The sequence below is a fragment of the Lepidochelys kempii genome, chromosome 9, assembly GCF_965140265.1.
Source record: "Lepidochelys kempii isolate rLepKem1 chromosome 9, rLepKem1.hap2, whole genome shotgun sequence".
NCBI lineage: Eukaryota > Metazoa > Chordata > Testudines > Cheloniidae > Lepidochelys > Lepidochelys kempii.
The window spans coordinates 102916031-102933194 of NC_133264.1; the positions used below are offsets into that span (position 1 = coordinate 102916031).

General features: G+C 46.0%; 1 protein-coding gene across 1 annotated transcript in view; it reads left to right on the forward strand.

The window, feature by feature from the left end:
- LOC140916799 (mitochondrial ornithine transporter 1-like) overlaps positions 1-16851 on the forward strand; it is a 35765-nt gene extending 18914 nt beyond the window's left edge. The window contains exons 6-8 of the mRNA XM_073358667.1: positions 11009-11167; positions 11866-12021; positions 12619-16851. Of these exons, the coding sequence (XP_073214768.1) occupies positions 11009-11167; positions 11866-11993 (287 nt within the window). The 3' untranslated portion in view covers positions 11994-12021; positions 12619-16851. The remainder of the gene's footprint in view (positions 1-11008; positions 11168-11865; positions 12022-12618) is intronic.
- The last annotated feature ends 313 nt before the right edge of the window (positions 16852-17164 follow it).

Consider the following 17164-nt stretch of genomic DNA (forward strand, 5'->3'; position numbering starts at 1 on the left):
TTTCAGTAATACTGTGCTGTGACACTTTTGTATTTTTAGGTCTGATTTTGTACGCAGGTAGTTTTTGAGTGAGGTAAAACTTGGGGGTACGCAAGACAGAGCTGACTCCTGAAGGGGCACAGCAGCCTGGGAAGGCTGAGAGCCCCTGCTCAAACCAACCGGTTAAAAGATATCATGGAGGCAGCAGTAGTGGCTGCTGCTGATGATTGTGAATCTAGCCCTTTAAAAATGCCCAGAAACAAAATGTTTAGATTTTCCAGACCTGCTGAGAACCAAACTCAATTACTCACCCAGCTGTACTGGGGACCCCAAATCCAGTGAAGGATTCATTTACTAGAACTTCTGCTATTGTTACAGCCTCTTGGGTTCCTTATTGGATAAACTTCAGGGCACTTTGTAAAGCAGCTGAGCAGCTGACCTGTTCTGCACAGCCTCAATTTTCCTTTGGTCAGTGGAAATACCTCCTCACTGTCTGTGTGTGCTGGTTAGGTTACCTTTTTGGAACAACTCACATTTTTTTGGGTTCAGTTTCAGATTGGCAGCTTTAAGCTTATCACAGACCATTTGTAGATGTGCGGGTTTCTATTCAAAGGTCTTTCCATATACCGAGATATCATTTAGGTATAACACGCATTTTGAGAGAGGCATGCCATGCAGTACCTTCTCCATAAGCTTCTCAAACATGGCTGATGCATTACACAAGCTGAAAGCCATCACTTTAAATTGCCACAGGTCCTGTTCTGTTCTGAAAACAGTCTTTTCCCTGTCCTTTGGTTTCACTTGCCAATACTCATTTTTAAAATCCAGTGGGGAAAAACAGACTGAATTTGCTGCAGCATACTATCACCTATTTGTGGCAATGGGTAAGAATCCTTCAAAGTGACTTAATTTAGTTTTCTATAGTCCACATAGAATGTGATGCTGCCATCTTTTTTCTTAACCAGAACCATGAGTGAGGCCCAAGGACTGGTCGAAGGCTCAATTATGTCTTTGTGATACATTTCCTTAATGATCTACAAAGCCTCCCCATGCTAATTTCCCCCTACTGTTACTCACACCTTCCTGTCAACTGTTTGAAATGGGCCATCCTGATTATCACTACAAACGTTTTTTTTCTCTTGCTGATAATAGCCAACCTTAATCGATTGATCTCATTAAGAGTTGGTATGGCAACCCCCAATTTTTCATGTTCTCTGTATATCTATATATCTTCCTACTGTATTTTCCACTGCATGCATCTGATGAAGTGGGCTTTAGCCCACAAAAGCTCATGTTCAAATAAATTTGTTAGTCTCTAAGGTGCCACAAGTACTCCTAGTTTTTTTTCCTGATACAGACTAACACGACTACCACTCTGAAACCTCTTCTCTCTTAGCAACTGATAGTCAGGTGGCTGTTTAATGCGTGAGTTTTCCCCAGTATCAATCTTGTGCTGGACCAGTGCAGTATAATCTCTGCCTTTGATGGAACTGGAGAATAACCTCTGATTTCTAACCAAAAAGTGTCTTAGATCATTCTGCTGCTTCTCCTTTAAATCTGAGGTACTGCATTGGAACAAGTCCAGTCAAAATTCTGGGAACTTACCTTTATTTCCATCCCCTTGTAGTTTTCTTCTACAGTCACATTTACTAGATCTGCTGGTTCCCATTTTGCAACAATGGTTCCCTTTTTTACTTTTTTTCAGAAGCATTTGGCAAATGAACAGGAATCCATTCCTGCTTCAGATCCACAATAACTTTAGCAGCTAAAATTTCCCCCAAGACCATAGGTCTTAATGCAGATCTCAACCAAACCCCATCTTTTCCTTGCTGGAATGCTACCACAGCATGTAGCTGTTGTTATGGTTTCTGACCCCCTGGAGGCAGAACAATTTGTTCACTGCAAACCAATTGCCTATAAACAATTTTTAAAATCTGGGCCACCTCTTTGAAGGGAATTTCCAGACTGAATTTGCAGGACTCCTTTCCTGTCATTGATTCCAGCAGTTGGACATAATAAAATCCAAAACAACTCGCTCATTGACTAGCTCAGCTACCCAACATCTTGCTCAAATTGCAGAGGTTCAGTTTTCAAACCTAGTTTTCCCCATTTTTGGACAAGTGCATGTTCCCATCACTGTCTCCATTTGAGATCAGTTTTTGGTTCCCTATTTCCTAACATTACTAGCTTGTCTAGTCTAATAACTTATGTGTGAGCCACTGTCCGCTATTCTTGTGCATTTCACAGATCCTATTACATACTCAATAGCCATACTCCTATTATGGTTGTTCAGCTGCCCAGATCTAATCAAAAACTGTGGGAGTAGTTCTTGTTCCTCCAAGGTTTGCACTTTCAGGTTGGTGTCCCACATTTCCCAAACTGGGTAAGGGACTTTCATTAGGTTCTCGGGATGCTCTGTCCTGGGCTGCCTTAAATTTATAATAACCCTTCCTTTTGTAGTCAATTTTTTCACAGTACCAGCATTTAACTGAATGGCTTCCCTTATTTTTTGCATCCTTGCCAATTTCCTTTCTTTTATAAACCACATTAAGCATTTTTTTTCAAAAAAAGAAAAGGAGGACTTGTGGCACCTTAGAGACTAACCAATTTATTTGAGCATAAGCTTTCGTGAGCTACAGCTCACTTCATCGGATGCATACTTTCATGCTTTGTGTGTATAAAAGATCTTCTACACCTTCCACAGTATGCATCCGATGAAGTGAGCGTAGCTCACAAAAGCTTATGCTCAAATAAATTGGTTAGTCTCTAAGGTGCCACAAGTACTCCTTTTCTTTTTGCGAATACAGACTAACACGGCTGTTACTCTGAAACCTGTCATTTTTTTTCAGTTGTTGGATCATGTCATGAACCACATTAGAATCCTCTTTCCCATCATGCATATTAGACACAAAGCTGTACTTACAGGGTTCCTGGTGATCAGCTTCCATCCTCCTCACTAACGTCTGCTTCCTCTTCTGGTGGGCTGCTGCAAGGAAAGAGTCAAGTTCAGAGGCAAATTCCACAGCCTCTCAGAGTGACCTTGGCCTTCTTTCACTGATCTTAATCTGCAAATCCACATCCATCTGAGCATCTATAACTTGGTGCATTCCTAATGTATTCTAGAAGTCCTCCTGGCATCTAGATATGCCAGGAACACAAATCTCCTTACATGTGGTCTCTTTCCCCCACACTCCTTTTAGCTCTTTTAGCTAGCCTGGCTAGCTCCGATTGATGACTAGCTCCAAACTTCATGTCAAGGGCTTGCACCAGATACAGATAACTCAGTTTCTTTTCTGGGAGTGAATCCTGCAGCGCCATCAGAGCTGGGCCATTCCAGTTAGCTGCTAGAAACCACCTCTCTGTTCATCTCACTAGCCATTCATTGGGGCTGTGAAATTGAACTGAGCTATGTAAGCCTCCCAGGGAGTTTTCCCCTCACAGAAGTGGGATTTTGTACCACTTGAGTTGGAACAATCCAACCTCTCCTGTCTGGGCCTGTGTGGGCTACAAACAGGATCGAGAACTGTTGTAAATATCCTGTCTTTCTCAAGTTCTCTGGCTGGCCTGATTCCTTGCCTTGGCTTTTCCTGTGGCTTTTGACCCTTTGATTTCTTGATGAAGCTAATCTTTTAGCTCCTAAAGTCCTCAGTGCTGCTTATCAGTGTTAGCAAGTTCTAAGTTGGCCAAAGCTTTCCTGACCTTCCCTGGTTCCTGGAACACCCTCTCCTCTTTCTCCTCTTGCTGGTCACATCCTGGATCCACGTTGCCAGTCCAGACTGAGAGTTTCTGTAGTTGGGCTGCCAAATTGCCAGGATACTTTGTAGCTGCTGCCCTGATGAACATTTTATCTCCAGCAGCCGGTCATCTCTCAGTCATTGCTAGGCAACCTCCAGATGTCAATTTAATTCCTTTCACTAAATCTCCAGCTCCTATTTTAAATTCTTTTGAGACGTCTTCAGCTCTTGTTGTAAATCTTGTTTTAATTCCTTTTGGCCATCTCTGATTTCTGCAAGCACCTCCATTATTTGTTCCATCTTGGTTCCACAGTAATACCAACTTATAATTTCTCTCCTTGGAAACTCTATCCCAGTTCTAACACCAATGTTGCCTATTTGACCAAGTGGTTAGCCAATATTTGTGGCCTTGCTGAGTTGTTTCCATTTGAAGGATAAATTGATTATGTGAGTCAGGTACTTCTTCAGTTCAGTCCTCTTTATTTACAGAGAATGTCCACAATGTCTGGTTTTCCTGAACACAGTAGGAACAAAAAACAAGAGGCAGTTGCCTTGTTGAGCAGTCCATGCCTGCTTTCCAGACAGTCCTGTGTCTCAAGGAGCTCTGTTTCTGCTCCCTGTCAGGGCCACACTACCAGTGCTCCTCTGGCTTTCTCTAGGCTTTCTGCTGCTTTCTGACACATGCAGCTCCACCAATCTCTTATTCTCCATGAGTTAGTTTTTGCTCAGGCTTTCCCATGCAGGCCAGCACTTTGAGCGGTGGCTTCTATTGATTCAGCTATCTAACTCCATAAAGGAGTTTAATTATTTCTTCCATTTAGCCTGAATAAAAGGCAGCCAAAACATCCATCAGCTTCATCAATGTCTAGGATTGCCCATAAATCAAAGACACATTTGCTGGCAGCCACCAACACCCTCCAGCACAACAATAACTTGTATTACAGTAGTGCCTAAGGGTTCCTTTCAGGATTCTGGCCCCATTTTGCAAAGTATTGAACAAAAAAATTAAAAAGAACTACTCCAAACAGTTTATAATCTAAGTTACAACCAGGGTAAACAAGTACAGCAAAGTACAAAGCAGCCAGAACTTTCCTGACTTTGCTGGTGAAAACTTCTTGTTAGAGACAGTAGAAGAAATGTTGTGGTTACAGGATTATTTTGATGTTACTTTGTATCCCATGGCTAGTACTATATTTTAGGGTTCTTTTCCATTAGCTCAGGTACTAGCTTCTTAATGTCCACACGTAATGTAAACCTTTCATTTTATTAATGATGTGCTCAAAGAAAAAAGTTTACAAAATCAGCTCAGTCTCTTACACCTTTCTTACATGATGAGGATGACATTGTTAAGTTTATGATGGCAGTATGCATATGGTCATGAAAACAGTGTCAAACAGATTGCAAACAATATGCTTTCAGCTTGCTTACAAAGCTCTGGTTTTGTTACATCAATTTTCTCCTAACCATAAACAGACACAGAAAGAGAAAAGGCAGAAGAGGAGGGAAAAGGAAAGAGATGCTTTGATATGATCAGATGCAGGTGTGAAGTTGTAGAGTGGTTACCTCAGGCCAGAGCTGGCACCTCTGTCAGGCAGGCAGGAACACCCTTGTCCACCAACATTCAGTCAGGCTGAAGATTGGGGAGCGGGAGGCAGGGTCAGTTTGATAGGGGAAGTTTCTTCCTCTCCCACATCAGGATCAACAATCAAACAAGCAGGGAGGGACTATATTCAGCACAGCTGGGTACATTGTCAAACCCCAGAGACACAAGAGCCTGAGCCTCATTGGGCCTGACATCCACTAGTTCTGCAACTTAGAGTGGAAAATAAGAAAAGAGACAGACACAAACACAAGTCAACAAAAGCCATCTTCCCTTGGATTCTTTTGGGTTTTAGGTCCCACCCTCATACATAGTTTGCCATCAGCCATCAAGGCAACCCTGCAGGATTCCAGGAGTCCTTTTACCCAAAATGCTCACAACATTAGGGCCTTGTCTGGAAAATGTTTGTTTGGTGCAGTCCAAACACTCCTTGTCTGTGACTAGTCTGTGCACCTATAAAAAAAATCCTGGTTCCCAAACCAGGCCAGGCAAGTCCTCCATGTGTATCAGGTTCTCTCAGCATGACTGTGCCTGAGGAAATGAAGCTTCTCCAGATTCCAGGACCTTGACCATAGCTTTAATCCACTATAGTCTCTCCTGAAATCAGGCTCTGGCAGTGGGCAGGTTCCATTGTCATGACAGATGTCACCATGGAGAAGCTATTTTTGGTTTGGTATGTACCAGGTTAGAGGAGATGGTTGGTATTCTGAAAGTTCTAGGTATTCTCAGTGCTAGTGATCACAAACTTCCAGAATTACTGAGCCATACCAACTCTGACCATGATCTTATTAGCCCTCCCGAGCTAGGTTGTATTGCTTGGAGATTGACCACTCCAGGGTAATCCAGGGGATGTTCTTTCTTCTGAGTCGGTTCTGAACCAATCAGAGCCCCAGTATGTTGGTTAGTGGCACTGTGGTTCCCATCTGTATCTAGTTACATTTTTACATGAGGTGTCATCTGACGGATGAGACACCACGGTTCTGATCACTCATCATTCAGTGAAGATCATTTGGCACTTTTTTGGTAAGAATTGGGGTACGAACCCTAGTGTCCTAACCAAATTCCAAGTCAGTCACTTATATTCTTCTTCGAGTGCTTGCTCATGTTGATTCCATTCTAGGTGTGTGCGTGCCCATGTGCGCGGTTGTCGGAGATTTCTGCCTTAGCAGTATCCGTAGGGCCAGCTGTGGCCCCCCCTTGAGTGCCATGCTCATGCATCAGTATGTCAGGCACCACTGGCCCTACGCCCTCTCAGTTCCTTCTTACCGCCTGTGCATAGCAAGGGCTAGTGATTTCATCACTTCTGACTTTGAGGCTTAGGGCCTTGTAAATAGTTGTTTATAGTAGTTAGTGTTAAGTAGTTGTTAAGTGTAGTTAGGAGTTAGAAGTTAGAGTCCCAGTTAAGCCCTGCGTGGACTGTAACAGGCCTGTGCCAGTAAGTGACCCCCACAGCTGCCTCAAGTGCTTGGGGGAATCACATGTGAAGGACAAGTGTCGTATTTGTAAAAAGTTTCGACCCAAAAATCAGAAAGAGCAGGATATTCATTTGCGGGATCTCCTCATGGAGGCTTCCCTTAGTCTGGCTTCCGAGCCGTCCCACCAAGACTCACCTAGTACCTCGTCCTCAGTGCACAGCGCACCCCCGTCACTGGGCTCTGCCCGTCACCACTCCCCATCACCGGTGCCCAGAAAGAAAATGAAGAAGCACAGCTCCCTGGCACCAGACAAGAAGGGCTGTGGGACCCTCCAGGGCCAGCCCACCAGATGATTTTAAAGAACCCAAGGCCCTGCTTCGACAAGTGGCTGAGAACGTGGGCCTAGAGGTGGAGGAGATGGCTGAGCAGGTCGACACCTTGTTCAATATCCTCTCAGCCTCTATCCCAGCCCACTCTGCACTACTAGTACGTAATGGGGTTCTGAAAATTGCCAAGGTCGCGTTGTCCATCCTCTCTCCTCCAAAAGGGCCAAAAAGGAGTACTTCATCCTGGTCAAAGGGTTCGAATACCTTTATACCCACCCACCTCCGGGCTCTCTGGTTGTCTCTGCGGCCAATGAAAAGGACAAGCAGGGCACACCAGCTCAACTCCCCAAAATAAAGAGGCCAAAAGACGACCTTTTTGGGAGAAAAATTTATTCAGCAGCCAGCCTGCAATTCTGGGTGGCGAACCATCAGGCCCTCTTGGGCAGGTACAATTTTAACTAATTTTAACTTATGAACCTCCGTAAGTTCAAGGAGTCCCTCCCGCAGGGTTTGGCCCAGGAATTTGGCACCCTGGTGGAGGAGGGCACTGCGGCGGCTAGGTGCTCTCTCCAGATGCTGTGCGACTTGGTGGCTAGGGCGTTTGCGTCGGCGGTGGTCATGAGACGCAGCTCCTGGCTTCAGACCGCCAGCCTGTCCCACGAGATGCAGACCTTGATCCAGGGAATGGTCTAGTTTCGATGGGAACGATTCGATGGGAACGGTCTATTTTTGGAGCAGACTGATGCGAGGCTGTATGGGTTAAAGGACATTAAGGCCACCCTTCGCTTGCTGGGCATGCATACGCCGCAGTCTGCACGGAAGCAGTTCCGGCCAAGGCCGTGGCAGCCTCATCAGGGGTCTGCAAGAAGGGACAGAGACACGACCTTTAGTTGTCGCCACCTTTCCTCCTCCCGCTCACCTGCACAGCCCAGCCTGGTGAATAAGCTTCTGGCCCCCGGCATGCTTCGTTTTGAAGGTGCGCTCGAGAGCGACGCCCCAGTCAATTCCCCGGATCCACCTTGTTCTTTCCTCGACCATTTCGTCCCTATTGTTCGGCCTGGTCGCAGTTACCTCGGACCGCTGGTTGCTGGACATAGTATCTCAGGGCTATACCCTGCAATTTTCAGCCCTGTGCTTGGGGGGGCTGTGGGCATTGGGGCTGGGGGGGCTGCGCGCTGCCTGCCCGCCCTGTGCTTGGGGCCGGGGGCCACGCATTGCCCATCCTGCACTCAGAGGCCGGGGGGGTTACGGGGGGGGCCTCCCGCGGTGGAGGGGGGGCAGGTCCTCAGGGGGAAGGGGCCGGCTGTGGGCTAGCCTCCCCCAGTCGATGCTTCACCTGACACCCATGTTCACATATCATTATGCGCTTACCCAGCAAGCTCGAGATGATGCTGGCTTTGGCAGAGCAGTGCCGCAAGCTGCAAGACTGTGAACTCCGAGCCCACCTCCACGGATACTGCTTGTGAGTCACCTCGCATGGAATGACATGAGCAAGCACTCAAAGAAGAAAAAACGGTTATCTACCTTTTCGTAACTGTTGTTCTTTGAGATGTGTTGCTCACGTCCATTCCATTACCTACCCCTCTGTTGGAGTTGCTGGCAAGGAGGAACTGAGAGGGCGCAGGGCTGGCAGTGCCTGATATACCGATGCATGAGTGTGGCACTAAAGGGGGCACCACAGTTGGCCCAACGGATACCACTAAGGCAAAAATCTCCAACGATTGTGCATGTGGACACGCGCACACCTAGAATGGAATGGACATGAGCAACACATCTCGAAGAACAACAGTTACGAGAGGTCAGTAACCATTTTTTCTGCTACCCTAAATTGCACTGTATCAAATGGATACAGGAGTTGTCTTTGCTTCCCATCCTTTGCTGAAGGGTTGCTGTGGGCTGTTAAATATCTATGGTCTTCCACCTCAGAGTAGAGGCCTGCAGTGCCCTCCTCCACCATGGGTCCCACAGGACCTGCTGCCATAATAGCGGGAGTGGGTGAGAATAGGAGTGTGTATTGCGGGCTGGAACAGGAGCAGGATTAAAAATTGTCCCACACAGGGCTCTAGCTCAGAGGTCGCTGTGTTTCAGTGCTGGATGTATGGATGACATATATATTCCCATGATGAGTTTGGGCTGCAGATGGTGGAAAGAAGAAAACTGAGAGGAACAAGGTGAATTTGAGGAGTTGTGGAAAGATGTAACTGCTGATTTCCTTGCTTTTTATGGTTTGCACTGATGAGATACACACCTCAAAGCATATTTAATAAATAGGTAGCAATGCTGATAGCTAGTCACAGGGAGAGCGAACTGTGTTGTTATGTATTACCACCTTTATACCTCCCCTGTGCGTTGACATGGGCTCCCCTGCCAGATCTGGTAATTGTTGCTCCATCCTGGTGGTTGTTGAAAGCAGCTATAAGAAGCCCCTTGGGGAGTCCAGGAAGAATGAAGCTCTATAAAAGGGGACATGGGAGGAGCGCAGCTTTGCAATGGGGCCAGGAGGGGAAGCAGTGCTGTGAGGGACATGGGGCTGAACTTGTGCGTGGGTCATCAGAGAAGAGCTTCACCCCCACTGCTCTCTTCCCCCTCCTTCTGCCATCCCCAGGCCAAGCCACACACAGCCCTGCTTATCCGCACAGACACCCACTTCCCTTAGGCTTTCCAGTGAGCTGCTGCATGGTATGCCAGAGGAACTATGGGGGGTGAGCAAGGATATGGGGCTAGCCTGGGGGTGATTGAGGAGGTAGGGGGGCAGGGTTCTGGGGGTGGCCTGCAAATGGAAGAATTGTCCAGTGGTTCAAGAGGAGGCTGGTTCAGTGATTAAGATGCTACCCTAGGGCTTGGGAGATCTGAGTTCAAATCACTGCTCTGCTGCAGAGTTCCTGTGAGACCCTGAGCAAGTCACTTGGTTTCTCGGGCCCCAATCACCATTGTACAGTGGGGACAATACTTCAGGAGTGTGTGAGGATAATACACTAGTGATTGGTTTCAGAGTAACAGCCGTGTTAGTCTGTATTCGCAAAAAGAAAAGGAGTACTTGTGGCACCTTAGAGACTAACCAATTTATTTGAGCATAAGCTTTCGTGAGCTACAGCTCACTTCATTGGATGCATACCGTGGAAACTGCAGCAGACTTTATATATACACAGAGAATATGAAACAATACCTCCTCCCACCCCACTGTCCTGCTGGTAATAGCTTATCTAAAGTGATCATCAGGTGCGCCATTTCCAGCCCAAATCCAGGTTTTCTCACCCTCCACCCCCCCACACAAATTCACTCTCCTGCTGGTGATAGCCCATCCAAAGTGACAACTCTTTACACAATGTGCATGACAATCAAGTTGGGCTATTTCCTGCACAAATCCAGGTTTTCTCACATCCCCCCACCCCCATACACACACAAACTCACTCTCCTGCTGGTAATAGCTCATCCAAACTGACCACTCTCCAAGTTTAAATCCAAGTTAAACCAGAACATCTGGGGGGGGGGTAGGAAAAAACAAGAGGACACAGGCTACCTTGCATAATGACTTAGCCACTCCCAGTCTCTATTTAAGCCTAAATTAATAGTATCCAATTTGCAAATGAATTCCAATTGATTGTGAGGCACTCAGATATGTCGGTGAGGGAGGCCAGACAAGCACCTCAGAGAGATTAGACGTGGGAAGCCCAGTGCCTCTTTGGTGAGACATCAGCACTTACTGGGCTCCCTTAGCCCTGTTGCCTCCACTCCCTCTGCCCAAGACAAAAGCTAAACTCCAGACTGGTCTGCTCAGCCTCTAATCATGTAATTCATTTGCCTGGCCTGGTCTGTCCCCCTGAGTCCCAGTACTGCTGGGTGCTTGCACTCATTTTCTCTTACTTTGCTTGCATTTCTCTGGAGGATCTGGGAGATCCCCAATGACTTTCCCCTTTTCCACACTGAGGTCTCTCTCCCTCTGTTGAATTTTAGGTTCTCTTCCCCTAACAGTGAGCGGTGGGATGGGGGGGGCCTGTTTCTGGCTGGCCGTCTATCCCATTGATTCAGTGAAGTCTCGGATACAGGTGCTTTCCATGGCAGGGCGGCAAGATGGCTTCCTGCTCTCCTTTCTTCATATCTTGAGGACAGAAGGTAGGTGACACACAGACAGCTTCATTCACTGAATCCATCTCTAAAGTTAGACATTTTAAAATCAGCAGGTCCAAATAACTTGCATCCAAGAGTTTTGAAAGAGCTGGCTATAGAGTTTTCTGGACCATTAACATTAATTTTCAAGACTCAAGAAGCTCAATCTGTTTATCTTAAGAAAGAAGTTAAGGGGTGATTTGATTACAGTCTAATAAGTACCTACATGGGGAACAAATATTTGATAATGGGCTCTTCAGTCTAGCAGAGAAAGGTCTAACACTTGGAAGCCGAAGTTAGACAAATTCAGACTGGAAAGAAGGTGTAAATTTTGTTAGTTAAACATTGGAACAACTTACCAAGGTGGTGGATTCTTTATCACTGACAATTGTAAATCAAGAGTGGATGTTTCTGTAAAGGATCTGCTCTAAGAATTATTTTTGGGAATTGTCATACAGGAGGTCAGACTAGATGATCACAATGGTCCCTTCTGGCCTTGGAATCTCTGGTTCTCCTAGGGTTCTCCGAAAGGGGCTCTGGACATTTCCCAGGTTCGGTCTCTCCTGCCTGGGAGGGTTTCTCTTGATATCTTGCTCTGGTTGAGAATCTCACCAAGCTGAGGCTGTTGTGGGCTCCGTAGGGGACGTTCTGTTTGTCTGTCACAGGCATGGTGAGCTCACCTGATCGTGGTGTTTGTGTTGTAGGTTTCACAGCTCTTTACTGTGGACTGATGCCCACAGTGATACGCGCACTCCCCTCCAACGGCGCCCTCTTCCTAGCCTATGAAATGACGAGGAAAAAGCTAACTGGCCTGCTTGATAGGACACCCTGAGGTCAGAGGTCAAGGCCTGATTTGGAAGGTGGCATTATAAAGCAACATGAACTAAGTTTGGGACTCCTCTCTGGCTGCTGTGGCCAAACCTTTCTGGGTGGTTCTCAGTGCCTTTGGACTTTTGACACCTCCCAGCCTGGGAAGGTCAGATGTCAGCAGGCACTGAGCAGGCTGGCATTTAAGGAGTAATATTATGTTCACAGGCATTTCAAAGGGATGGGGACAGGGTTCAACACCTGGGCAGTGCAAAATTGATTTCCTTCTTCAGTGGGTTCCCTGTGTGCCTCCTTTCTAAAAGTCTACTCTTTAATCTGCATTTCTGATCAAACCCAAGTGACTTGTGTTTGCTGAGATGGAGCAGAGAAGTAAGCATGCTCCAGCAGGCAATGGTGTCTAATATGATATGTTTGTCTTTATGTACATAGATATAATGAGAATAAAACTTTCCTAGATTTTTGTGGCAATTAATTAAAATCTCTAATCTGGAGAGGGTTTTTCTGTTTTGATGGGGGAGACTGGTGGGATTCTGGGCCTAGAGAATCAGGAGGAGGAAGAATCTGGGCAAACTCAGTCTGGGACTTGTAAAACATTGTGTAACATTTGCTCTTTTCTCCTGTGACCTCAGTGATGACAGTGGAATGTTCGAGGAAGCTCCAGAGAGTATGCTCCCATGCTGGATTTCGTGAGAACCTGTATGAAATGCTTTACTGAAGTCCAGATATGCTCCCTTTGTACACTGACATCTGCATATCCAGCAGTAGCCAGCACCTTCCTCCTAGCAGCCACCTCTATTCACTGGATCTGACATATCAGTTCTGATACTTAAGGCACTTGGGACCCTCCAGAATGTATTTTCCTTTGGTTTGGTGAAAGCCTTTGGTTATTTCTGTAACTTTTGGATTGTCTGGACCCTTCAGTTCAGGGCAACTGCACCAGTATTTCCCCTCTGTGGTCCACCAAGGGATCCACTCTAGGCTCCCAGATCATCATCTGTCACCTCTCTTGGGTGGAAATTCATGTCTCTCTCCCTCCTGATGAGTTTTTTTCCAGGCTACACAGTTCCTTGCGTACACTGTGATATTCCCAGCAAACGAGACTTCCTAAACTGTATCTGTGCTTTGGTTCTTCTCCTGAGGCTGTGAACGGAGTAATTATCAGCAATCACCAGTCACCACACAGCTCTTTCTAAGCAAGCACATTTATCCTTAAGGTGAAAGCATTACAGAGAAAACAATAAAAAACCCTCACACATTCCAAACGCTCAACGGAGGTCCTCCGACTCCAGCCGCAAGTTCTGGTGGGCATCAGTCCTTCAGAACCCACAAGGCTGCAAGTTCATGGCTGTATCAAATTCTGAACCAGAACGACCAGCTGGGCGGTTCATCTGTTTCTTTATACAGCTTAGGCCTTTGATCTCCAATCTTCAGGAACAGGTAACCAGCAGACAAAGACCTGCCGCTCAGGGCATAGCTTCAAAAAGGCAGGGTTTTTGCCTAACCAGAAGTGGGCAGTTTGCATTAACCACCCCTCCCGCCACCTTTCAGGTACTCCCCAGGAAATCCACTTAATGCTTATTGTCTATTCTTGTCCAAAAGTTCATTCTTGTCTGGCACGTTTTCAGTGGTAGTCCTTTGAACTTGCAGCCCTCAGATCACATCTCCCCCCTGGAGAGGTGCAATGGGGTGTGTACCCCACACAGGCCATGAATGGGTTAATGTGGGCCTGACTGATGATGGAGCACAGTTGGGGAGGGGCTGGGTGGTGCTTATAAAGCCAGGAAGTTTGCAGCAGAAAGGGGTTGCTGGAGAGAGTCTGCAGTCACTCAGTGGGGTATAGAAGAAGTAGGAAGTGGTCCAGGGGGGCAGCAAGGACTCTGAGGAATCCTTGGCTGCCAGCTAGCAGGTCCTGGGCTAGCTGGTCCATCTAGCGGGTCCTCAAAAGGTAATAACAAAATGTTTTTTAAGTACATCAGAAGCAGAAAGCCTACTAAACAACCTGTGGGGCCCCTGGATGATTGAGAAACGAAAGGAGCACTTAAAGACGATAAAGTCATAGTGGAGAAACTAAATGAATTCTTTGCTTCAGTCTTCACGGCTGAGGATGTTAGGGAGATTCCCAAACCTGAGCCGTCTTTTGTAGGTGACAAATCAGGAATTGTCACAGATTGAAGTGTCACTAGAGGAGGTTTTGGAATTAATTGAGCAACTTAACAGTAACAAGTCACCGGGACCAGATGGCATTCACCCAAGAGTTCTGAAAGAACTCAAATGTGAAATTGTGCAACTATTAACTATGGTTTGTAACCTGTCCTTTAAATCAGCTACTGTACCCAATGACTGGAAGATAGGTAATGTAACGCCAATATTTAAGAAGGGCTCTAGAGGTGCTCCTAGCAATTACAGACCGGTAAGTCTAACGTCAGTACCGGGCAAATTAGTTGAAACAATAGTAAAGAATAAAATTGTCAGACACATAGAAGAATATAAATTGTTACGCAAAAGTCAATATGGTTTCTGTAAAGGGAGATCAGGTCTTACTAATCTATTAGAGTTCTTTGAGGGGGTCAACAAACATGTGGACAAGGGGGATCCAGTGGACATAGTGTACTTAGATTTCCAGAAAGCCTTTGACAAGGTCCTTCACCAAAGGCTCTTACGTAAATTAAGTTGTCATGGGATAAGAAGGAAGATCCTTTCATGGATTGATAACTGGTTAAAAAAAAGACAGGGAACAAAGGGTAGGAATAAATGGTAAATTTTCAGAATGGAGAGGGGTAGCTAGTGGTGTTCCCCAAGGGTCAGTCCTAGGACCAATCCTATTCAACTTATTCATAAATGATCTGGAGAAAGGGGTAAACAGCGAGGTGGCAAAGTTTGCAGATGATACTAAACTGCTCAAGATAGTCGAGACCAAAGCGGACTGTGAAGAACTTCAAAAAGATCTCACAAAACTAAGTGCTTGGGCAACAAAATGACAAATGAAATTTAATGTGGATAAATGTAAAGTAATGCACATTGGAAAAAATAACCCCAACTACACATACAATATGATGGGGGCTAATTTAGCTACAACTAATCAGGAGAAAGATCTTGGAGTCATCATGGATAGTTCTCTAAAGACGTCCACGCAGTGTGCAGCGGCAGTCAAAAAAGCAAACGGGATGTTAGGAATAATTTAAAAAGGGATAGAGAATAAGACGGAGAATATCTTATTGCCCTTATACAAATCCATGGTACGCCCACATCTTGAATACTGCATACAGATGTGGTCCCCTCGTCTCAAAAAAGATAGACTGGCATTGGAAAAGGTTCAGAAAAGGGCAACTAAAATGATTAGGGGTTTGGAACGGGTTCCATATGAGGAGAGATTAAAGAGGCTAGGACTTTTCAGCTTGGAAAAGAGGAGACTAAGGGGGGATATGATAGAGGTCTATAGTATCATGAGTGGTGTGGAGAAAGTGAATATGGAAAAGTTATTTACTTGTTCCCATAATATAAGAACTCGGGGCCGCCAAATTAAATTAATGGGCAGCAGGTTTAAAACAAATAAAAGGAAGTTCTTCTTCACTCAGCGCACAGTCAACCTGTGGAACTCCTTGCCTGAGGAGGTTGTGAAGGCTAGGACTATAACAGGGTTTGAGAGAGAACTGGATAAATTCATGGAGGTTAAGTCCATTAATGGCTATTAGCCAGGATGGGTAAGGAATGGTGTCCCTAACCTCTGTTTGTCAGAGGGTGGAGATGGATGGCAGGAGAGAGATCACTAGATCATTACCTGTTAGGTTCACTCCCTCTGGGGCACCTGGCATTGTCCACTATTGGTAGACAGGATACTGGGCTGATGGACCTTTGGTCTGACCCAGTATAGCCATTCTGATGTTCTTAACCCAGAGTAGAGGGTAGGCCTGGGTTCCCCTACCAGTCACTGAGGAAGGTGGGGTGAAACCCTGTGAGGTAAGGGTATAAAGAGCTCAGAGGCAGACAGAAGACCTGCTGTAAGGTCATTGGACGCTCTGTTACCCCAGAAGGGGTGGACTAAAGCATGACCTGTCCAGAGGGACAAGTTATGCAGAGAGAGAACACTGCAGTCATAGAGCAGGCATTAGCAGGGGGTGCCATATGAACCCTTTACAAGAGGTTACATACAATCCTGGCCCACAATAATACATAAACTTTGCGTTTAATACAATGAACCCCAAAGATACTTACACTGAATTCAGTGAGGTCTCCCAAGCACATGCTGGACACTGTCCTCTCTATCACAGCACATTCCATCCATGCTGGATTTCACAAGACCCTGTCTAAGGTGCTTTGCTAAAGTCCAGCTGGTGCCTTTGGACAGTGACATCTGTGTATCTAGCAATAGCTGGCACCTTCCTCCCCCAGCCTCCTTAGTCATTGGAACAGCTGTGTCACTCTGGAGGTTCAATGCATGTGCTTGGGACCTTCTGGAATGTCTCTTCCCTTGGTTTGCTAGAAATCTTTGGTTCTTTCTGTAACATTTGGATTATCTGAACCCTGCCTTGTCCTTGGCCAAATATTTCCATACACCAAGGTTGAGACTTAGAATCACTTACTGCAAATATTCTTTTCCCTCTTAGTGAAGTTCAGGATACTTAAATGTATTGCCTCCTCCTTGTCACTGTGTAAGGAATTAAAAGTAGGGATATGATTAGAAAATTTTTATGTAAAAGTAGCACCTGCTGAAACCCTGTTCTAATACGACCTGGCACACACCTGCACTCGGATTGAAACTGGCCTTTAAACATGTCATTTGAACTGTTTGTCTGCTAGTCTAAGGATGTTCCTCTATCCCCAACCCAATGACACTGTACATGCAATAAAAAACACCAACCTTTGCTTACTGTTCACACTCACATAAATGGATGTGCTGGACTCCACAACAGATAGCTCAGGGGGAGAGGTAGCTCAGGGGTTTGAGCATTGGCCTGCTAAACCCAGGGTTGTGAGTTCAATCCTTGAGGGGGCCATTTAGGGATCTGGGCCAAAAATTGGGGATTGGTCCTGCTTTGAGCAGGGGGTGGGACTAGATGACCTCCTGAGGTCCCTTCCAGCCCTGGTATTCTATGATTCACTAGCTATGTTCTTCTCGGGGCTGGTGGCAGTGCAGGGAGAAGAACCCAACTTCGTTTCCCAAAAGTCAGACTGAGT